Consider the following 25,167-nt stretch of genomic DNA (forward strand, 5'->3'; position numbering starts at 1 on the left):
ACAACTAAAGTGAGATTGTGTGAAAAAAAATAAAAGCTTAAAGATTCAGTTCATGTACCATTTCTCTTGCTCTTTTTGGGAAGGCAAAAAAAAAAGTGTGAATGTTTGAAGTAGTATATAGGAATAGGATTTGATTTCTAAATTGCTATGCAAGCCACCTGAGAGAAATATTTAGATCTTGGAAAAAGGACCAGCAGGCTACTGTTTTATTGTGAAAGGGTCATTTAGTTTATAGACTAAATGGGCTTAGTATTTGGAAAAGTAGGTTTAGTGGCTTTAACACCATTAGGTGAAATCTGTCGTGACTTAGTCACTCCCGCCTCCTTTCTCTTCTTGTTCTCATTGAATTTGCTCATGGATTGGGTTTGGGTTTCAAGTTCAACCATTGAAAATATCAGGTTGAACTCTTCAGGAACAAAATTGTACCTTGTGTTGTCTTTTTTTTTTTTTTTTTTTTTTTTTTTTACTTACTGGGTTCTTTATTTTGGGGTTATTTATATGCATTTCCTTTTCTCCCTGTTTCTCACATAGCTCTTAAACTGTATAATGGACATGGTAGAAAAAACAAGGCGATCGCTCACCGTCCTAAGGCGATGTCAAGAAGCTGACAGGGAGGAATTGAATTACTGGATCCGGCGGTACAGTGACGCGGAGGATTTGAAAAAGGGCGGCAGCAGCAGTAGCAGCCATTCCAGGCAGCAGAGTCCTGTCAACCCAGACCCGGTCGCACTAGGTATTCTTCAGATGAGCTTCTTGAACAGACATTTCTTACACTATTTATGCTGACATAATTTATAACACAATTTTCAAAATAAAGGATACTTAGGGTATATATATATATATATATATATATATATTTTTTTTTTTTTTTTTTTTTTTTTTTTTTTGCAATTCAGGGGATGGAACCCAGGGGCATTCTACCTCCAAGAAATATCCCCAGCCCCATTTTTTATTCTTTATTTTTTGAAGCAAGGTCTTACTGAGTTGCAAAGGACCTTACTAAGTAGCTGAGGCTGTCTTGGAACTGTGAACCTCCTGTCTCAGCCTACCAAATGCTGGGATTACAAGAGTGCGCCACCACGCCCCGCTGATATCCATGGAGTTTAAGCAAATTGAACTCTCCATATATCCTCAGATATATCTTGTTTATCTGTTAGAAAAGTGGGCAGATTAGCTTTTAAAGAGATAATCACAAAACCTGAACTCCTTTTCCAGGTGGATGTACTGAGCTGTGGCAGCATTTCAAAACTAAGAGTTTTGTGTGCATCATTGAGATTTGTAATGATTTGACAAGTCCATAGTGTACCTGTTTGGTCTATGCTTTCAATCTGTAAAAGCACGATCTTATGGACCCACAGCTTCTGTACTTCTGCATACCAGTGTTTGACAGCACTGTGCATAGTTTTCTAATTCAAGATATAGCCTCTAAGACAATCTTGTTTTATAGCTATATCTTATATGTAAACAACCTTTTTCTCCACGCTGGCAGGGATCTGAGAAGCTGTATAGTTAGTTTACTCCACTTGAAAATTAATGATAAAGATCTAGCTGTCTTCCTTTGATCTTAACAGACTGCTTAATCATGATTTTATTAATTCTGATTAACTTATAAATTCATGATTTATTAATTATTAGTTACATAATGGCACTATTAATAGAGCTGTGCTTTAGAAATTGAGTGCTAGTATGTAACTATATTTAGTATTGATATTTGGGGATTTTTGTGGTTATAAATAGGATATAATCCCAGAGATAGTGAAGGAAATCTTCAAGTAGAAGGAATTTTTGAATGCTCTGCAACTTCTACCTACATGAATAATAGTGTCATCATTTATATTGCTGGCCTGTATGCATGCATGCCATTTGAGTAAGCCAAATGGAGATGGGTATGTGTGGAGCATCATTCTCTGCTGTGTTTATTCCCATTCCCAATGTGTTTATCTCCATTCCTATCAGCTCATTTTTGTTAGTGTATAGTCTTTGCTGCAAAACAGTGCTAATTGCACATATGCAGATTAAGCTTATGACTTTGACAATATTGGCACCATGACGGATTATCAAAAATTGAAAGTTTATCTGGCTTTTGATCACATTGTTTTTTCTTTATTATTAAAATCATCCTTAGGCAGTACAGTTTCCTTTGCACTTAGATTGGTGGATTTCTGAGTGCTGAATGCCTATTACCATAATGAGTATTAAATAAAGGAAGATTCCTTAGCCACTTAACTTACCTAGCAGGCAGTATTCTAAAATAGACTTTAAAGACAAAGGGATATCTATCAGGTCATATTAGGGCAAGCAGTGAAAACAGTAGTAAGTTTGATTTGAACCCATGTGGGTATAAATGAAGCTATTTGGAGCAGAATGCAGTGTACACCTTGTTCTTATTTTTTGTGAACAAACTTTGGTGAATCATGGAAGATTTTGGTCAGGACAAACAAAGGAAAACATCTTTAACCAACTAAAGTAGGCAAAAATTGAGATCCTCAAAGTAAATAAAAGTTTAGGAGTAGAAATACAAAGTTTGGCCTGTATGGTGGCCCACACTGCTGGAGTCAGTATTTAGTGAGTGCTTCTGTTTAATGCCAGGCTTCCTGCTAGGCCCAATAATGAAGGGAAGAGATCTCTTGATTCCTTCCCTAGAGAACCTGTGGCTCTCCTGGAATAGATAGAAAGGGAACAGTTATAGGCATAGGGCATTTACCTCTAATCTGGCCCCCAAACTGATAGCATTGCTCTTATCTGCTGTCCCCTACAAAAGAAAATTCAGAAATTGATTGGACTTCATGCCTAAGGTGAGCTGTCCTCACCTAAGAAAGGCGGCCAGTCTATACACAGTCATACTACTGCACACAGGTTCTGGTGATGCCAAGATACTCCCAGTTCTCCTGGAAGATAGGCTTTGTTTCTGTTTGACATAATCAAAGGGGAAAAATCCCTTAGTTTTTAAGAATTTCTCCTTAAGGATACACAGAGTATACTCCTTTTAGTGATGTTCAATGAATTTGTATTTATGGTGAAGCTGAGATGTTGCTTTGGCTTTAAGGTTAAGCAGGTTATAGTATCCAAAGGCTACATGTATTACATTTGTTTGTTTAGATTTTATTAAAACAGGCATGTTCTTTATAAACACAGAATGAACCCTAGATTGCCAATCAAGAAATCATCACAATTGTCAAGAATAACCGAAAGATCACCGTGCTTAAGTCCTGGTATCCAGTAGTATTTTCCCCCATGTATCCTTGTTAATTTAATTTTTTAAGCTTTTGCATTCCATTTTTTTTTTAGCTAGGCTATGGCTGTAAATAAGAGGATAGATAGTTTATAATCATATATCACAATCATTTATATTAAGTGTTCTCACTTAGAGAACACTTTTAGGCTTTAGAGTTGAATGTATTGATATATGTAATAAATTATGGATTATTGGCTAATCTATTTTCTGTCACGGGAAATTGCTTCATGGAGTTTGTGTTCACAAACTCCATGGATGTGCCATGGATATGTGTGTGTCTGTATGAGTATGTCTCCTATGGCTATATTGTATGTTTCTTTTAGTTTTATTTTCTCAAATTTTTAGCTCTCTGTTCTCTATGGAGACCTCCAGAATATAGAAGATTGGTTCAAAATATCGCCCTATCTACCTCCCTAACTTGGACACACTGGGGATGTTTAATTACACACACATTCTTGGCATTTTTTACTTATATTTGGGGACTGCGCAGAGGAGAATGTAACTTCCATGACTGATGTGTTGTATTTGGTAGACACAATACCTTTCTCACTTTTGAAATACATCCATAGTATTAAGTCAGAGTGGGAAACTAGAAGTATGGCATGATTAATGTATGTTATTACTATTTGAATTTCAGGAGTTTTCCCAGATACTAAATGCTCTATTAAAAATATCCTCTGAAATAATTTTAAACAAGAGGACATACTGAACTTATAATGTTATTTCCATTCTTTACATGGACGCTGATTTCTGAAAGACTTTTTCAGAAGATAGGTTTTAATCTGAAATGTTAGATGTGAAGTATTTTTATTCTTTATTTGCTTAGAGAAAATTCCAAATATGTAACTCTTAGCAAGATTGCCTAATCCTTAAGGCTATATCATCTTTTTAAATTGTGCTTTATTTATACACTTAAATTTTGTTACATCAGATACTTCATTGAAAAGCAAGTTAACATGATCAGAGAGGAAATATTTAATCACTGTCTTGGAATTACTTTGATATATATAGGTAGGTAGCTTCTGGTTAGCACTTGATATGCTCTCCGGGGATTTCTAAAGTCCTACAGGTTTTTCTGTAGTTTATTTCTCTTCGTGTTCAGTTCCTTCTCGCAGTATGCTGCACACACCGTTCCCTTGGTTTCTAGCACTTTATATCCTTTAAATTACTCTTCTACTTGGCTTTGGAGTACTCTAGAATCATTCTTTGTGTTTCCTCACTCTGTTTTCAAGAAGTCTTCCACATCTTTAGGGAGGGTTAAACATTAAAACAGAGCCATGCAGCTATGAAATACGAATGCATTTATCCCATGTTTTTTGAATGTTATGAATATTGTGATAGTAGGGAAGTCAGTTTAGAAAATATTTTTACTTGTGTTTTGGTAAGGATTTAGCTCTGGTCAGAGGAAAAATGTCAGAACACAGTTTCTGTTTAAATGGATTGAAAATCCAATCTGATCATTCATACAAAAACATAGTCCTTTGGGAGCTTGTTGATTTGCTATTGGAATTCATGGTTTTAAATTGCTCTGGTTGGATAAGCAGGATCCGATTGTGTGCACTTTAATCATAACTACTCTGGAGGAGGAGACAGGAGGATCACAAGGTTGAGGTCAGCCTGAGAAATTTAGTGAGACCTTGTCTCAAAAAATGGGTACTGCTAGGAGGTTGGAGATGTAACTTAGTGGTATAGCACTTCTATATAAATAACAAACATGCTATGGATTTAATCCCCAGGATGGGCTCCACACAAATTGTTATAGTTGGCAAGATTTGTGATTTTCATATGACTGAGTTATATAATTTCTCCTTGGTATCCAAATCCCTGGGAAATCTAGCATGAAGGTTAAACGCACAGATTATGAGTATATTGTCTAGATTTGAATTCCTGGTTCCTCTTCCTACTTGTTTTTATAACTTTTGTTAAGTCACAATCTCTTTGTGCCTCAATTTTCTTGTCTGTGAAAATGAAGGTATCGATACCCATTTCTGAGGTGTGTGTGCGAGTATTGAGTTAATAGGTTGAAAGCATATTGGACAGTGTTTAATGTATAGCAGACATGATGTAAGTACTACTCTTAGTCCTGATGTGCAATCTCAAATTTAGAGAATGGTGGTAAGTGGAACTAGTAGGGTTTTTGTTTGATAGATAAGACTATGAAATTATAGTGGATTCTTAGATACTTTTTTATCTAGAAAATATTTCCAAGCACTAATATTTAGGTGGCTACTTTAATAGGAAGAGAGATTAGAATAAAATATGTCTCAATAGTAAATCTATTTTATCCTTAGGACCTTAATTCATAACCTGTGACTGTAGGAAAATAGTTTTCCTCCAACCAGAGAAATATTATTCAACTGCTATCAGAACATAAATCCGCAACCAAATTATTTGGTTGGATGTAAAAGTTTGGAGTTTTATATACTTGTATTTTGATTCATTTAAATCACATCATGAAATTTCATCTCACGATGCCTAGCTGGCTTCACAGTACATATACCTCCTATATTTAAAATGTCTATTTTATTGAAGTATATTGAGCTTAAAAACTGTTAGTTAAATAAGTTCATCTTTAAAAAACAAAAAGATGATTGGTTCCTGGAACATTAGGTATGTTTATTGTTAAAGATAGAAATTCTAAAGCAGTTGCTAGCTTCTAGGTTGAGTTTGGGCTCCCAAAACATAGAATTGAGATTTCTGAATGTATTATCCTTAATAACAAAAATAAATGGCTTTGTCAAGATAAAATCACTTAACCTTTCTTTTGATGGTCTCTAGATATTATCATGATCACAGCCTCATTCTGCCCACTACAGGATGAAGGCCATACCTAGGTGCCACCAAGCTTTGAGCATTGCTGTCCTGGGTCATGTGAGGTCACATTGGTTCTCCAAAGGCTATCAGCTCATCCCTTCATGTATATTGATGGCGGCCCTTGCTGTATCTAGTATCCAATGGTCTCCATTCTGTCGTAAGTGTAGCGCATCTTCCATCTCTTTCATACATCACAGATTGCTCCTTCTGTTCTTTTACATTTCTTATAACATTTCCCTTCACTCTGACTTGGTCAACTTTCTTCATAGATGTGTATTATCTTAAGGAGGCTGTTATCCTCCTCTTTCCCTCTTACCTCCAACAATAAGACTCTCAAAGCAAGCTAAACTTAATTTAGAAGAACTTGTCTCTAGTTTTCCCATCTTTTGGTAGTGACATATGTGTATGTGTCTTATACTTTAAACCATCTCTTTTAGGCTCTCCTGTCTGTTTTAGAACAACTGTCCATTTTTATGGCAACTGATGATTTATAGGTTGTTAGGAGTGAATAGTTAACAATTTGCTTCTTTAGTGTCTTAACATATTTTACATAGGTTTGTCTAGCCAAGAATAAAGTCCTAAGAGAGTTACCTCTTGTTTTCATAGTGATCAATTTCAGAATTTTTGCCTATAAGCTCATTTTTGCATAGATAGATTCTGATATTACTGCTCTTTAATCAGAAGAGATAGTAAATGCCTTAATCATTTGTTTTCTGTAGATATTAATGCAATGGCTTTAATATTCATCAGGGAATCCAATAGATTGGAGGAGTATATGCACCACAGAACACTCTGTTCTTTCTGTTGTTAGAAATGATGTTTAGCAAGAACACAGTAACTTAAAACTGTAGATAATATTACAAAATGTGTACATATTTTTATTTGCCTTAATACTTGGCTATTTTGAAAAAAAGATTCTTTTCAAATAGATTATTATTAGAAAATATTTGCTTGATTAACTTTGGTATTCTTTGGGGTTTCTAGGTCAGGTGGTATTTGGGTCTGAATGGATATTGCAATATGTAATTAAGAAATTTAGGGATCTATAGCCAAGGTAAAACTCTGTACAACTTCCTAGTGTAGTGTATGAACCCTCAAGATTCCTACTCTACAACACACGGAAGATAGAAGGTTGACTGAGCCCTAAGTATTAATGTTTAGATGAATTCGAGGGCTATCGATATCTAAGAGGCTTAAGAGCTACAAAAATAAGTTACCTCTTATGGAAAACGTCTTTGCTTCTGTGGACAGAGACAGTGAATTAACTGTGGAAATAATTTCTATCCCCAAGTGACACATACCCTGGAAATTTAAAAAAAAAAATTGCTTGGTTTCTATTGCTCAGTTCAAACTTCTCCAATGGTTTTACTTCTTTAAAAGTTTTAGACTATTTGCTTCCATGCTGGGAGAATAACAACAAAAAAAAAAGTTTATAGTATTTTTGTCATCTTAGTTATTTGTAAGGAAATAAGTATATGCCAATTATTATTAGACAGGCTACTAAGTAATAATGATAATTGAGATAACAAATAGCAAACAATATCTATTGAGAATTTGGGATGTGCCATGTCAAGCATCTTCAGTCCTCAGAGCAGTGTTCTCAGACTGTAGTATTGTCCTTACTCTGCAAACGTGTCCACTAAGACATGGAGAAACTAACTTGCCTGATGTCATCCAGCTAGTGGTTGACAAAGCTGAGATTCAGCTTCACTAGGGTCTAGAACTAACTCTCTTCTATGTTGCCTGGGACTAGAAATTAGTATCTTTTATGCATGCAGTTTGGATAACATAACATCACCTTTTTTGTTCTTTATAATAACATTTGGCTATTTATCAAAAAGCAATTTTGAGGTCTTTCTAACTGCTAAGATCTCAAGATTGCTTTTTAATAAAAATAATTCATTTTGCTACTTTGTAGAAGGCAATTTTTTCTGTCTTTGGACTTGCCTAATTTACTCTTATCCAATTAGTTATGCCAAAGTCAGTCTTTTATCCTCAAAACTGTCTTTAGAAGTTGTCATAAGTAAATCTCTCTTTCACTGTATTGCATGGCTAAATATGAACTTACTGCACTTTTCCTCTGGAGGAATTTATAGTGGTGTGGAAGGTGATCTAGAAAACCTCTATCATTGTATAAATAATTCTTTAAATTGTATATGTACCAGTTTTGGCTGGCTTTCTTTGTTTTAAGAATGCATATTAGAATACACGGAAATTTCCATTCCATCTGATTATTAAGTAATCACAAGATTATAATTAAAAATTTAAAAAGAAACCTCTGATATTAAGAATAATTTTAGACTTTAAGAAACATTGCAAAATATATATATTTCATATATACTTTACCAAACTTTTATAAACCTTTTCTAATTCAACATAGTTGGAGAAATCTAAAGTCCTGGCCAACTGATAATCTGTGTTCCCTAAAAAGATGGAAAGCATTTATTTGTATAAATAAATGTAATTTATTTATTGTAAAATATGAAAGCATTAAAATTTAATTACATATACTTGGGTAAATTGATTTTTCTTTTATTTTGACCTTCAACAGATCATTAGATAAAGTACTATTTGAAATGTTAGTCTGCTACTTGGCATTTCTTCCACATGTAAAGAAAATTTCAGTTCTACTTGAAATTTATTTATGGGTTGAATAGTTATATTTTATAAGTTTAATTGATGACTTTCTTCCTAAAAACTTCTAAATATTAAGTCTTTCATGGCAAATTTAATGTGAAAGATATGCCTGCATATCTTAAAACTAGGGAAAATGGCATATACTTTTTATTTTAAGCATATATATAAAAAACTTGATGTCATTTCTGTGAAAATTGGCATTCCTTTGTCCACTTGAAAATTAGCAGTCTTATATTACTTTTATTATTAGCTTTCTTGAACTTTTAAAGTTCAAAAGCATACTAAGCATAGCATTTAAAGTGGACTTTATTTCCTTTTTTGGAAAGCACATATCAGATTCTGTTTGTTCAACTGAATGTCTGTGAATTCATTCTCATAGGTCTTCCTTGTTTTCACCCATGCCAAATCCATATGATCTAATTTGCATGAAAAACTTTAATTCTCAGTGGAATTTTAAAGATGTAGTTAAATGTAAGAATTGGTTAGCCATCAGGTAGAGCTCCCTATTTATTGGAAGGTGGAAGAGTTAGAACTCGAAATGAGATTACCATGATATTTGATTTTTTTTTAACTACCAGTTTGACTCCTGAAAGGAAATGTACAAAATGTAATTTACTTTCTGTAACAAGATAAAAGATACCTATAGAAATTCCCACAGTGAGCAAGTGCTGGGAAGAGCATTCCCAAGCATCATTTAGTAGGATGAAATAAGGTTGCTTTGGGTTTGAGCAAGGGAGGCAGTTAGACCAATGACCTTCGATTTCCTTGGGCTCTGGTGGCTGGCCTTGCTATTTTTGTGTGTTTTTTAGAACTGAGATGTTCAGCTCTTTAAAATTGCATTTTTTGTAAGGAAGGAAGCCAAGAAGAGGGGTATTGCTTGCTTCCTCTGTGTGAGGACAGGACAACGCTGATGGTGCTCTCCTCTTCTCTCCACCCCTTTCTGTCCTTTCAATAGATGCACATCGGGAATTCCTTCACAGGCCTGCATCTGGATATGTGCCAGAGGAGATCTGGAAGAAAGCTGGTAAGAATTGTTTAAAAACATGAGTTTAGTGTTCTGGCAGCTGTGTGCAGTTGTTAATGCAGTGATGTGAAGAATGACAAGAAAGGACTTTACTGCTAACAACAACAATAGCAAAAACAAAACAAAACAGAAAACCCACAGAACAAAACAAAACAAAACAAAAAAAACCCTCATTAATATTCTTAAACCAGGCCTGATTAAAACATGAAATAGTTTTTATTTTAGTAGCATCTGCTAGTGGCATCATAATTAAAAGGCTGGTAATATTTTCTTTATACCCCCCTTATTTTTTCTTTCGGGAGCTGTAATGCATTCAGGCTGAAATTTGGCATAGGAGGTCTTAGCCTTCATGCAGTTTTTCTTTGATTAAAAAAAAATCCACTCTTTTGAAAATTTAGCTGCATACATCAGCATTTTCCTCTGTATTCTTAAATAATCATACCAAATCTGGTTGATTTGTTAAGGATTTTAGGTATAATTAACTTTTAAATTTGATCTGTGCTAATTAATATTCAATAGTCATAGCTAAATTACTTTTTAAGTTAAATGACAAAGCTACTAAACTTCTAGCTCAACTTTCCAGACACATGGTCTGCTTTACGTTGAAATATATATTGCTCTATATTTTGTAGTAGATTAAAGCCTCTGATGACCCATTCACTTGTGTTTGGTCATTGAAGTTCAGATCTGGCGTTGTCTTGGTGGAATTCTAGCTGAGCAAAACCTGTATGCAACCTAACTCAGAACATAATGCATAAGCTTGCTTCAACAGTTAAAGATGACATGAAAAATATACTGTAGCTTTGAGCTGCTATAATGTTAACTGTTAGAATAGCTTGTCTGTTTGCCTTGCAGATTTGGGAAATGCTGTTTCTGCAGACAGCCAAAGGGTCTAGCTAGGGCTGGCAGGGCTAATGAAAGTCAAGAAAAAGGTTTTTTTGTTGACTTTTTTTTTTTTCCTCCAAAGATTTCTCTTTGGGTTTTGATTTGTGCTTGTAGTTCAGGGCAACTTCCTGAATCTATGATGGCTTGTATGTTATACAAATATTATTATAGATTTTCCTAAAAGTACTAGTTCTTATTATTTATTTTACTACTTACCTATTTATTTATAGTACTGGGATAGAACCCAGAACCTCATATGTGCTAGGCCAGCACTCTACCACTGAACTACATCTCCAGCCCTGAAATACCAATTTTTATAAATTTCAAAATCTGATAGCAAGCAGAGCAGGGTGGGAAAAGCCTGTAATCCCAGTACTTGGGAGGCTGAGACAGGAGGATCTCAGGTTCATGGCCAGCCTCAGCTACTTAGTGAGGCTCTCCACAACTTAGATTGTTTCAAAATAAAGAATAAAAATAGGGCTGAGGATGTAGATTGGAGGTAGAATACCCCTGGGTCCAATCCCCACTTCCAGCACACACACACACAGAGACACACAAATATAGGATTCTAAGTTTAGTAGCTTAGGTTAAGAAAAAAAGTGCTCTTTCATATAAAAAATGCAAATAAGACTCATCAGCTTAAGTATTATAATGTATATGTTGCTCACCTATACAGTAAAACCCTATTTATGGTACTAGTTATCTGATTCTCTCAAGCTATTCAATACATGCTGAGTGACACCCACCTGAAAATAAAGTTGCTACATCTTCTGATCATTCTTCTTCTCCATTTTTAAGCTGTCCGTTCATGCTATTCCAATAAGTGGTACAAAAATTGTCATTTTGGACAGCAGAAGTATGGCTTTTTATGTCGAGGGGAAGAGAATCTTTACCTGTTTCCCTTCATTATGTGTATTTAAGTTAAAGTCTTGATAGTTTTTAAAGAAAAGTTGACAGTAAGGTCTTGTATAATCCAAATTCCTTCTATGCTTTTGTCTGCTCAAGTCTTTGTTGGATGCTATTAAGTGAGAGCAGATTTTCCTGAACACACCACCCTTGTTGGAAGGTCAACTTGAATAGTTAAGCACAAAGGAAGTCCCACCATAAGTGGTAAGCAGTTGGAAGCAGATTCAAACTGTGCTGTGTATTTCCCACTTAATCAGTATTTTTTTTGTTATTTGTTTTTTTTGTTTTGTTTTGTTTTTGTTTTTGGTGGTACTGGGGTTCCTGGAAGCCCTTCTACCTCCGGCCACACTCCCTATTTTTACATTTTTTTAAATTTGGAAACAAGGTCTCCTAAGCCAGCGCGATCCTCCTGTCTCCGACTCCCAAGCGCGGGAATTACAAGCGTGCACCACCACGCCCGGCAATCAGTTTTTCCTCTACCTGACATACTGTAATCTTTTGAATCCACCATTATTTTTCTACATTGTTTCGTGGGTTTCTGCATCCAATCCTGATACATTTTTAGGTCTGGGAGAGTAAGAAGAAAAAAAGCACTCGGTTCTGTTGTGTCCATGCACTCTAGGAGTTAAAAATTTCCAGGAAAATCACTGGATAATTTTTTAGCTATATCTATCATGTGTATTAGATCTTCATTATAAAATATAATTGAGTTACAGTGCAGATTAAACTCATATTTTTCACAGTGCTATTCCTAATCTGCATAAGAACAGTTTGGGATATTTTCTACGGGTGAATGCTAAATTTTAAGGAATAAATGAAATCCCTAAATTACTAATAACTGCCTTACCTGGAAATCTCCAATAACTGCCTACAGTATTCATCTATGTGGGCATCTAAAGAGGTGTGTCTGGAATTTTCAGTGTGACATTGCCCAACATGGTGAAAATACCAAGGTCACAATGTCACGCCTGCACTCAGCTTGTTAGAACTTGAAAGCTCCCCTCTATGATTATGAAATTGTCTGTGAGAAGAAAAACATTAGAAACCTATAATGAATGTCCTTGCAAATTGAGTACTATACATTATCTTTGTGGCAAATATAAGTAAAATTTACAACATTTTAAACATACCAAATGTTCTAAATTTTGGTGTAGTGTAGCTAAAGCATCCTGTTTTTAAAAAATAAAATTATATTGCAAAAAGTATATAATATGCTGGAAATTATGTCATATGGTTGCTTTGGGGCACCATTTTATTTTGGAATGATTTCAAACTTGGATAAAAGTTGCAAACAAAGAAATATTAAATAAATACATACATAAATAAAACGGTCCCCTGTAGCTTTTGTACATATTCTTCATTTTACTAATATTTGTCCTAGTACCTTCTTTCTTTCTCTTTTCTTACCTCCTTTGCTTTCTCTGAGCAAACACACACACACACACACACACACACACACACACACACACACGTTTTCCTGTATTTGTTTGCATAATTTGCAGATGAAATATCTTTACCATAAACATTTTAGTATTTCTTAAAACAAGGATATTCTCACATAGTAAATAATGCAATTACTAAAATCAGAACCCAAACATTGATATAACACTATTATATCTCCTATGTAAAATTTGCATATTGCTCTAATAATACTGTTGTAAAAAAAATCTTAAATGCACATTTTTAAGTACTAGAAATTCTAACAAATGTTGTTGACCACATCAGTTTTCCCCTAAAAGTAGTATTTTTTAAATCAACAGCAAAGATAACAAATGCACTCAAAAGTTAAAGGATCTTTATAAGACTGGAAAAAACATATAACATAAAGATGGTTTCAAAATTGCAACTTAATGTTTTCTTCTGTATATTTCTTTTCAAACGATCAGAAAATGTTTGCAGTTGGTAATAAATATTCAAGCACCTTGTAAATGTCCTACCAATTCTCTTTGCTGGTCTGTATATGCCTGTGGGATTAGAATAGGAATGCATAATTTAAATATAAATTGCCTTATTTGCATATACAATTAGTCAAGCTACAGCTTTGATCGTAAGCAAAAATTATTGTCCTGTATTACCACTTAGATAGAATTTTAATTCACCTTGAATATTCAAACTAAATTAGACCCTGGCTGTATAGTTAGAAGGGCAGTACATCCCTGGTGCCCTGAGTCATTTATGATAGGGTAATAAAGGCATCTTTCACCTCCTGGTGAAAAAAGGTATTCTAAGCTCTGTCTGCAAAACCTTGATTCTCTCCAGATTTTAAATGTATACCTCAAAGCTGCTAACAAAGGCTTAACATATTTTAGTTAATAATTTCAGTCTTGATCTTTCTCTTCTATTTTAGTTTGTAAAACCTAGTGGCTAGTAACTGCAAATGACTGTATTCAGGAATAATGGCTAGAAAAGTCATGATGGAATTATGAATGGGAAACCTTTGCTGGGCCTGAAGTCCTGGACCATAGAAGTGTGACATAATGCATAGGAACTTAAGAGACCCTAGGAGTACTTGCATCTCTTACATTTTTAATCTACAGTAAAATATTTTATTAGGAATCTATGTTTTTAATTAAACAGAACATTTAATTAAGGTGCTTTTTAAGTGGGTGAAACAATTAAGTGCAAACACTTGAATGAGACATGTCATAATTAGTTTTAATAGAGTGTTAATTGGTACTACGTTTGCCAAGTTAATAATTACTGCTTATTAAATTTTCAATTAATCATTGTCATTTTGCTTTGAATAAAGATGAAAATTAGATAAACTAATTCAGGGGGAGGATATTTTCCCTTGTTAATTAGAACAGCTAATTTTTAAAAATGGAAATTACTTGTTTTAGTTGTCAATCTTATGTTGTATATTAGTTTAATCTTTGCACCCTTACTGCAGCCCAAAATAAAGAGCTAATTTGACACCTGGCAGGTTTGCAGGCAGGCCTGATCATTTTGGTTGGTTGCGTTTCACTTGTTTGTCTAGTGCAACAAGTGAACCACTGGATATATTTGATGAAGTTGATGGACAACAGCTTAGAAGTTAGAAATGAGGTCATCATTAAAAATAATTGCCCCTTAGTCTAAAACAGCACCTATCTGTATTATTCAGAAAATAACTTAATAAAAAGTAAAATTGGATCATCTATTTCCTTAAAATTTTATTTAAAAAGTCCATATAAACTTAATTGCTGCATTATCTTGTCACTAGTGTTCTTTTACCAGCAAAATAATTGTTTGTACTTAAATCTATGCACCTATAAAATGTATCTTCTTCATCTATTTTTTAAGTTTATCCATGCACATTCTATGTTCATATTAACCTAACAGTATTGCAAAAACCGACCTTTTTTATATGTCTGAATGACCCAGAAAGATTTCTTGTGGGTGTTTTTGGGTTGTACCTATAGTCTGGTCTCAGACATTTCTGGAGATGCTATAGTGTGGTAGAAAAGTTGTAGCAATGAGGTATGCATTTTAAAAATAGTCCCAGATGTACAAGTTAAAAATCCTCTCCCTTGATTTTCCTAAGTGAATTTCAAAGATCTGCTAGCCTTTTGATAGAACAGCCCAATAATGTGGATCAGAGCCATGCCTGGCATATACAATTCTGTTAAAAAGCGACCAGAGTCCTGGGTCCAGAGCTCGCTGAGAGATCCTCTCTTGTTTGGTTGGCCTGACTGGCTCACAGAGGAGGCCGTCAACGAGGTGAAGCGCCAGGCAATGACCGAACTGCAGAAAGCGGTGTCCGAGGCAGAGCGGAAAGCCCACGACATGATCACCACCGAGCGAGCCAAGATGGAGCGAACAGTCGCGGAGGCCAAGAGGCAGGCCGCGGAGGACGCGCTGGCGGTTATCAATCAGCAGGAGGATTCGAGCGAGGTAAAGTGTTTGGGGGGCTTCCAGAGAGAGAAGGTGGTTTTCACTAACCTGAGCGTTCATGTTTGCTTCCAGTTGGGGAAAACAATTAGAAAGATACTAGGAAGTCAAGGCAAAGGAAGAATTGACGAGGATCTGACTCAGTTTTACCGCTTTATTAGATACATCAAAGAAAAAATTCTTTGATCAAAAACATCTTTTTAATTGTTTGGCGAACAGATTATGAGATTCTTAGCTTCCCAGCACTATTTAGAGATTCAAAACTGGAACCTATGTAAGTGTGTGTGTGTGTATATATGTAGGCACAGATGTGTATGGTTTTCTTCTAATAGAAGGAGTAGAATAGGAATATTGTGTATGCTGTGATCTCCAAAGACATATTGCGTGCTTGAAATCAAAGTTGCTTCTTTAGCCATTGGACCTAAAGTCTCAAGCCAAAACAATGTATCAACTAAATATTTTTTAAAAGTTTTGGTGTACAATCTCTATTTCCACATTTGTCATAATCCTTATGATGGTCACAGTATAACATTGCTGACAGAAGTAATAATATTTAGTATTATTCCAGTATAATAATTCCTACCCATAGACACATTCTCATTCTCTCTCTCTCTCTCTCTCTCCCTCCCTCTCTCTCTCTCTCTCTCTCACTTACTCACTCACTCACTCACTCACTCACTCACATAGAGCCTAGGACTCAAGGATCTTGGAAGTAGATAACTAAAATGCAACAAAATATTTTTAAAATATGGCCTATAAAATCAGAGCAACATAGAAGTGTTTCACATTAATTAATATAGCATCACAATCCTCAACCCCAAAGTAACTTTAGATAAAGGCTGCAATTAGCTATTCTAACAAAGCTGAACTCTGCAAAGGCATGAACTGGTAAATCAATGGTCTACTACAATACATATCTATAATTTGTGTGAGAGAGTAAGAATTTAATTTGTACCAGGCTTTTCTGTAGATGAAAGACCCTGCGGGAATCACTCAATACCCAGAGTTTCTATTTAATGCGTAGCAGATGAATAACACGGGGACAAAAGGAATTGATTTTTAACATTTGAAAGTTTCTCAGGAAGAGAGGGACAAAAGGAAGTTTATCTACCCTTTAACTTCTGACTTTTCCATTCTCGAATTAAGCTAGACAGAAATTCAATTTTAGTGACATCTTGCAACTAAGATATATATGAACTCCTTTTTGTGCATCTGTTGTTTTTTTTTAATTATTAGCATCTTCTGAAGAGAAATTGTCTAAGTTAATAACATTGTGAGCCACACTGGTCAGCTCCTAGACATGGTCACTTTCACCTGAACATCTCGTATTTGAAGAATGTTTTACTCATCACTAAATTCTAAAGAGAAATGTTTGAGATGAAGTTGTGAATTAAGTATTTGGATTCATGCAGTAGCATGTTGTATTTCTTCAATGTATATAAGCTTTGTGTCTTTATTCTAAACCAATCCAGAAAAAGATATGCTCTTGACATCTATCTTTATCATTATGACATATACTAAAGATATGGTATATTGCTGGAATCCTAATAGATGGAAGGCTGAGGGTTGCAGTAAGATTGCAAGTTTGAAGACAGCTTCAATGAGTAGACTCTTAACAACCTGGCAAGACCCTGTTTCCAAATAAGAAATAACATCAGCTGGGGTTATAGTTTGAAGGTAAAATGCCTCTGGGTTCAATTCTTAGTACCAAAAAAAAAAAAAAAAGATATATCGATATAACAGAGGTGGAGTCAGCTTCCCGGGATACTCCCAGACACCAAGAAGAGTTTTCAGGCTTCTCTGGGCTGGAATAGAACTGCTCTCGGTGTATCCACCCCAGGATAGGGAATCTGTTAGTTCAGGACTGTGTGACCCAGCTCTTCAGCTCAGAAGATCATCCAGTGCCATTTCAGAATACTCACCTATGTTTTTATATCAGAAATTTTTTTTCAAATATTATCCACTCAACACCAAATAAGACTCTCCAGCATTGTGCTTTAGACATTTTGTGCATTAGTCTTCATTTTCTTAGAAAAAAGTATTGAAAAATCTGTACTATGATAGTAATTTATTGGAAAAGCATATACATTCCCATTACATATAACAGTTATTGATTTTAAAATGGCACTTGGGAATTAATAAGCTTTTTTTGTGTGTGACCTACCCAAGGAAGGAGGTTATCTGATACATCAGCTCTAAATTGTTCACATTCACTTTTTCATTTGTTCTTTCAACAGATTATCGAGTTTTTATTGCAATCAGAGAGCTGGCACAGAGGGTACAATTTACTGGGAGAGTCAAATAACTAAGTTGTAAGGGCCTTAAGTTTAATGTGAAGGCTTCTGGTATTTAAGGATAGTCAGGAGCTAGTCAGCAGTAGCCCTCCACCCCTCTTCACTCCCCACTGCCTCATTTGGTCTCTTTCAAGGAGGAAGAGGAAAGAGTAGGAGGGAAGCTTTGCTGGTCTTGGGAGGAGTGAGAGCCCCATGACTAATGACTGTTCTGTAAGCATGATACAGACTACAGTGGGGCAAGAGATAGGACATGTAAAGAAAGGGTTTCAGACACCTGGGGAGGAAGATAGATGAGGATGGCTGGTAGTAGAGCTGGGAGTGGGAAACTGGATGCGCTGGCTGGACACCTATGAGATAGGATGGGCAAGGTATGCTCGATGAGCCTCCTGGAAGGAAGAGGAAGTTATGGGTTTTCAGTGGACAAGAAAGATTGCTGCTTGAATCACCTTCAGAAACTTGACTTTGATCTGCTCAAGGTATGTGTGGGGGAGGCAGGAAGGTGACCTTTGCTCACTTATCTTGTGCATAAACAGCATTAGTGAAGACATTTAATAGCTCAAAAAAGTTTTTTCATTCAGCTAGACAGATCATCTTCCTGGACTGGAAAGAGCAAATAGCATACAGATGCTTAAATAGTTCATCCTGGCCAGGATTAAAAACAAGACCAAGCACTGTAAGGTCAGGTGCAGGCCAACTCTGCATCCTGTGTCTGTGGGCTAGCCCCAGTCCACACCTGACATCCTCATGGAACTCTAAGTGCTGCCTCCCAATCTTAACTTTGGAAAGAGTTTGGATGGTGTCATAATGGCCACAGCACATAGAGGCTGTGTAGATGGTTGTCTTCTGCTCTGCAACAGAAAAAATTCAAGAGCAGGCCCTAGAAGACTGGATCTGGTGCCAACTCAGTTACCATCCCAGGGATCCATGGGAAATTCATTGTGTTCCTGTCAGACTTAGTTTCTTCTTAAGAAACAGAATGTTGCTGGGTGTGGTATTGCATGCCTGTTATCTGTACTTGGGAGGCAGAGATAGGAGAAATGAAGGTTTGAGGTCAGTCTCAGCAACTTAGACCTTGTTTCAAAATAAGTAAAATAGGCCTTGAAGTCTAGCTCAGAGGTAGAATGTCTCTGGGTTCAATCTCTAATGCCACATACCCACACACACACAAAGAAATGGGATGTTGTTCATTTACTTTGCTGGAATGTTTAAAATCTTATTTTCTTTTTGAACATTCTGATTTCTATTGTTCCAAGAGCAAGAACTCAGGACATTATTATCTGCTCATATTTCCCACAGTCCTCCTTCATAGTATATATTAAACTCTTCCGAACAGAAAAACCTTCCCTTCCTATTTCCCTCTCTATTTGAAGCCACCTCCTATTATATACATCAGTCAACTCTTAGACTGTTCACATAGTCTATATAATCCAAATCTGTCTGTAGATGATATAAATAGACAAATGAGTATTGGCTGTTTGCTTCTTCTGAGCTGATTCTGTTAAGTACAGGTCTCCCAGACAACTTCTCCCTGTCATTTCTGCATTTTGCTTTCCTTTACCTCAGTTTTCATGGGCATGAAATGGAGCTAGTAATGCACATTATATTTAGAAAAAAAAAAAAAAACAGTGGTTCTGAAGGTTGGCAGTAACAAATGGAAAAGATCTAGGAGGAGGAGAGAAGAGTTGAAGATACTTAGTTCAGGAGACCAGCAGAAATAAAGCCTGGAGGCAGGAATGAATAATGCATAGGTGTTACTTGTGGAGGACAAGGATGCTTTTAGGGTAATGGAGGTACTCCTGCTGGGGTGGACCACTCCTGTGAGCCAGGCTGTCCCAGGCACTGTGGTTAGCAGCAGAGGTGTCGGCAGTTATAGGAGGTTTGTTTTTGCTTCAAATGAAGTGAGAAGACTACAATGAATATTTAGCCCAATACCAAGTATGGGGTAGAGTTGCTTTCTATATGTTAGCTCATTTACTTGTCATCAGCTCTGACAGAAGAGAGTATTGTTTTCTTCATTTTTCAAGTAAAAAATCTGGGTCTCAGAGGAGTTAGATCACTTGCTTGGTATCTCACAATCAATATGTGTCTGTTGGTCCTGAGCCCATTGTCTGTCTCTCAGGCCACCACCTTCTTATAGGTCTCAAGTCAAAAAATTCATGGAATCTGGTCAACTTAAACTGTTATCTTCTTCTTCTTCTTCTTCTTCTTCTTCTTCTTCTTCTTCTTCTTCTTCTTCTTCTTCCTTTCTTTTCTTTTCTTTTCTTTTCTTTTCTTTTCTTTTCTTTGAAAAAGAATCAGGCATGGCAACCCGAGGCCTACTACCTCAGAGCTACAACCCCAGCCCTTTTTATTTTGGGTTCTGAAACAGGGTCTCACTAGGTAAAGAAAGCCTCAGTTGCTGGGGCTGGTTTCAAATCTGCTATCTTCCTGTCTCAGACTCCCAAGTAGTGGGCTTACTGGTGTGCACCAACATGCCCGGGTTTCATTTTCATTTTCTATCTGTGAACCTCCAGTTTTTCCCCGATGAACGTTGTCAGTGTGGGCTATCTCCTATACAGTGTCTATAGTTTTTCTTTTAGATACACAACTTGTTCTACTTGTTCTTGCTTAAGTGATTGAAGTAGATAACTGGAAATGCATATGGAAATCAGTAATAAGTAATTGCACTGCTCCCATAGTTCTAAGATGTAAGCCACTGGAGTGATATTTTCCCCCAGATTAAGACTGCATTTATCCATTGTTCTCATATAGTTGCAGACAACAACAGTAATATCAATATAGACAGTTTTGTGGCACAGTTCAAACCTTTACACTTTATATTTCCGGGGCCTCGTAATACAAGCAAGTTAGACATTCTTCATTGCTCCATCTAGAATTAATTGAACAAACCCCAGTTTTTCTGCTCAATGTGGCCCAAACTGCAGAAAGGCCACCATGTAAACTCATAGTGACCACGCAGGAGCCTCACAGCATCTGTCCTGGTGAAACACAAGCCACTAAGACCCATCAGTTCCCAGGAGAATTTGTAATTCTCTGAGAAAAAGGCCATGATGCTGTGTTTCAGTAAGTTTTTTTATTCATTAGAAGGCCAGCTGTTTGGATGTGTGTGTGTGTTCATAGCAGAATGGATGGAGAACTAAGCTGGGGATGACATTGAATTGCTCACCTCTTGAGAGCTTTGGTTTTCTCATCTGCAAAATTGGGATAATGTTTATGCAGCCTTCTTTGCAAAACAGTTTAGAGGAACATGTTAGATGACACGTATTTTATTACCAAAGTTAGCTGACCTGTAGGGTGTGTGTGTGTGTGTGTGCGTGCATGTGTGGGAGAGGGGAGGGAGGGAAGGGAGAGAAAAATAGAGAGGGGTAGTTAAATGATTCTAATAGAAAAAGCAGAGCAGGGAAATTTGAGTAATAGTCATGAGATAGGAAAGTATCGGAGGTAGGCTGGGAAGTCGTCTGAGGGGTTCAGGGGCTAAAGTAGAGTTTACAATAAAACATCCAAGTCTGGGCCCTGAGTATTGCCAATGAGTAAAATTGATGGCACCAGAGTCATGTTTAGAGAGCATCCTGTAAAGCTCCACCTAAAGCTCAGGAAGGAGGCACAGGCAGGGCAACAGGTCTGAGAAGCATGTACTTATAGTTGAGATATGAGACCAGGACTGGCAAGGGAGAGCCTGGGCAGGAAAGCATAGTTGTGGATGCCACTTCCCCACTGACAAACCCTAGGTGGAAATGAATAAACAGAAGGGGAAGTAACAAGAGAATTTTAGTATCTTGGAGACCAAAATCAAAGGAAATCTCAACAAGGGGCCCAAGGAGGAGGATGCAGGTTTGGTCGGTGGTGGCCAGTTTTGAGATTTGAGTGATCACCCACTAATGAGGTGAAGTGCAGGGAGGCTGACTTCCTTCCCTGCAGCTGTCAGTGATAGTGCTGAAGGCACTTAATTTGGAGCAGGCCGTAAGCTTTCTTTGTGGTGCTAGGGATTGAACCCAAGGGCCTCCTATCTCTGAGATATAACCTCAGCTCTTTTTTATTTTGAAACAGGGGCCTCTCTTAGTTATCACATGCTGGCCTCCTACCTGCGATCCTCCTGTTTCAGCTTCCCAAAGGCCATTTTCTACCCATTGCCATGAAGAGGAGCTGGTGTTACTGACTGCCACTTATTCAGGGCCTTCTGTGTCTCAGGCAGTGCGCTTAGCACTTATATACCCCTGAATAATCCCGCAGTTCTTACTTCTGCTCTACAGGTTCAGTTGCTCCAATAGCCTGGGCAGCTTTGCCTGTGGTTTGAAAGCTGCCATGTGATGATGTTGGAAATGAAACACAGGTCAGCCTTGCTCTGAAGCCTGTACCATTTCCATACACACCATGACATCTTGTCTTTGGGGCCTCCAATTTCCTGATCCAACCTCTGTCTGCGTCAGGAATTGAGTGCCCTTCAAACTTATTGTGCCACAATTGGACTTAATATCTGAAACTGATGAAGTTGTCACATTTTGGATAGAGTGTTCGGATACTTGGGACAACTCAGACCATGGCTATGTCACTGCCTAACATTGTGACTTTGGACAAGTCTTTTACTTCAGAATCATCGATTTTGGAGTCTTCAGTTTCCTGAGCTGCAAAATGCATTTGACAGTCACTTGTAAACTGTCAAGTGCAATTCAAGAATAAGATGTTGTGATCTTGTGCATTTAATTCAATGTGTGGCCTTCTGTAGAGTTTTTTACATTTCAGGAATTTCGAATAATAACCATTCTACTAAATTTGACTATCAATTGTGTGTAAGACCTAGAGGAACTCAATTCAGGAGGAAATCTTTTCTCTTATAGATAGTAAGGATTGGAAGGGATATATTTAGCTGGTGGATAGAAAAACCATTCTCTTTGTGTCAAAAATAACAAGATAAAAGAAATGCTTTTTTTTTCCTTTAGGGACAAAGAGAATTTCTGATAGGAAGCAGAGTGCCCCAAATATTTGATAGATAGCTTTGGCATCAACAGCTTTGGCCCATCATTTCTATTTCCATACATAGCCTTGTGTCTGCAATGTTTGGCAAAGAGGAGGTTTGTGTTCAGCCTCAGGTCTTTCATCTGAGTCACAGTCCAACTTTGGCCAGTTGACTTATTCTCATTTTTCAGAAGGAAAATAAAATATTATTTATGCCAAACGGAATACTCTGATCACAAATAAGCAAAAACTATATAAAGTACACAAGCTTTGGAAATGAAATGTGCTACGAAATGGTATTCTTGAACCTTCTTCACTGTTATAATTTCAGTCATTAGCATTCTTGAGAATCTTGAAAGTTCAATTATTTAAAATAAAGCAAATAAATAAAACATCTATTAGGAACGATGAGCCTGAATATAGAAAGAATAAATTGAAAAATATGAGTGCAAATGAAGCTATGAACTCTTTCTCCCTTTTTTATCGATATACCCTCTCACCTGAATGTTGACACAATCTGCAGCCTGCACCTTTGTGAACAGCAGAAAGCTTGTAATCCCAGTTAAAAGGATCCCAGTTAGAACACTCACAGGGTGGGTCCCACACATTCCTCTGTTCCCAGGGTTGTTGCTGTCAAAAGGCCGGGTGTCGCTGGTCAGGAAAAGCCTTGCAGATACAGAAAACAGGAAATGCAGCAGCACCATCTAAGAAAAAGATATGAAGAGAAATTGCTTCTTCGGTTTTCTTATGAGATTTTAAAAAGGAACATGCACTTTGGAGGTTTCTGCTAGTTGAACATGTGCTAAAGTTCCCCTCACGTTTGTTGCAGTGTGATGTCAAGAGCAATAAAAATATGCAAGGCTTCCCCACCACCACCACAGATCATTTAAATTGCTCTTTAATGTACCTTTCTACAGTCAAAGGTTGTTTTGTCCCAGTGGTGGGTGGTAAATGAATAGAATTGAACAAATTCAGAATAGAATTAGAGATAAAACTAGCCAGAGCCCTTAAATCCTGGATCGGAACCAGGCAATGCTAGGCAAGAAGCCTCAATTCCCAGCAGCTTCACGATCCAAAACATCTGTTTCTGAATTTGGCACAATTCCATTTTTTTTTTATTTGTAAAATTGTTCCCATCTTTGAAAACACTCTAAAAAATAAAGAAGTCCCCATTCTGTCTCCTCTTTCCACTCCCCGACACATGCATTTGTAATTACCTGGTTTAGTCTGTGTGTTTAATCAGTTTAAATTGAGAATGTTGCATACATCTGATTTCAATCTGAAGGAGCCATTGAGCACTGGGCAGTTACCATCCTGTGTCTGCCAAAACGTGCCGCTGCCAAAAAACGGATAGGACTCACACCCGGGTATTTCCTAAAGAAGCCACTTGACTCAGATTAGATGTTTAATTTCCTTAAAATATTGTTTTGGATTTGAGTCTCTGTTCTCTAATTGGGATTTTCTGATGTAATTTAGGAATATCGCTTATTTGCTGAGCTTGTTCCAGGACCCAGCTGGCAGTCTTCTAAAAGCAAAACCTCAGAGAAGTAAACTTTCCTCAGAGAGCTGAGCATCCTACCTCACTGTGGAAGGGCGGGCCAGGCCCACACTTGAGCACAGCCAGCCCTGTGAAAAACGCATCCTGGCAATGCAATAAAATTAATTTTGAGAGAGGAGGGCTTCTAATTATCATAATGAAGCCTCTGACCAGAGGTTCACATCTTTGGAAATATTAGTAGACATAGACAAAAATTACTTTGCTCTAATACTTTTTCATACTAATTACTTATTTTAGCTTCATTTATATGACATGAATGTATCAACCAAGTTTCTAGGCCTCATCTGAGTTCACCTGAAATGTCTCTCATTGGATAGAGTTTGAGACCATAAATTTCACTTTGTTTTTCCTCTTTGGGCCATAATTTCTGGTTGGCAAGAAAATAATATAGATCTGAGCTCTTTTAAGTTGCAAACCTTAGTTTTGAGGTCCACCAGAAAGCCTCTCGAAGCCCCTTTGTTAGATAAGTTTGCTTGACTGCTAATAGTTCTTTTGCCCATAGAGCACACTGGTAAAGCCTCCCATTTCAGGATGGTGGGCTGATTCCACAGAGGTATTTTCAGTAGACTCCTGAGCTCATCCTGAGTCACACAGCCAGCATGCTGAAAGCAAAGGATGTATGGAGAACACAGTGGGGGGGCACTTGCCACATCTTTGCCAGCCTTTAAAATCTGGCCTAATTGCTTTGTAACCACATACTGTCTGCTGGTTAGGGTTACCAAACTGTAGGGAGAAAATTCATTTTGCAAGAAAATAGTCTAAACCAATGAAGATACAGAGTAAGAAATTGCATGGCAGAAAGCTGAGATCACTTGTTATAGCACTTCACAGTGGAAATGTGTTGCCAAAGGAACTAAAGACACTCAACCATCTAAGCAAACATTTAAAGTTGGCTTCCTGAGCTGCTTTAGGAGGGGGCCCTGGGGGCATTGTCAGCCTCCTCCCACTGCTCCTTCCTTCCCTGGGATCCATCCCAGTTGTTGTTCTGTCT

General features: G+C 36.9%; 1 protein-coding gene across 1 annotated transcript in view; it reads left to right on the forward strand.

Moving 5' to 3' along the window:
• RUNX1T1 (RUNX1 partner transcriptional co-repressor 1) overlaps positions 1 to 25,167 on the forward strand; it is a gene marked incomplete at both ends in the record, with an annotated part of 132,192 nt that overhangs the window by 105,719 nt on the left and 1,306 nt on the right. Inside the window, 3 exon segments of the mRNA XM_080693949.1 lie at positions 532 to 733; positions 9,642 to 9,710; positions 15,184 to 15,374. Of these exon segments, the coding sequence (XP_080550075.1) occupies positions 532 to 733; positions 9,642 to 9,710; positions 15,184 to 15,374 (462 nt within the window).

The sequence above is a fragment of the Muscardinus avellanarius genome (assembly GCF_963383645.1).
Source record: "Muscardinus avellanarius genome assembly, chromosome: 4".
In the NCBI taxonomy this organism is placed as follows: domain Eukaryota; kingdom Metazoa; phylum Chordata; class Mammalia; order Rodentia; family Gliridae; genus Muscardinus; species Muscardinus avellanarius.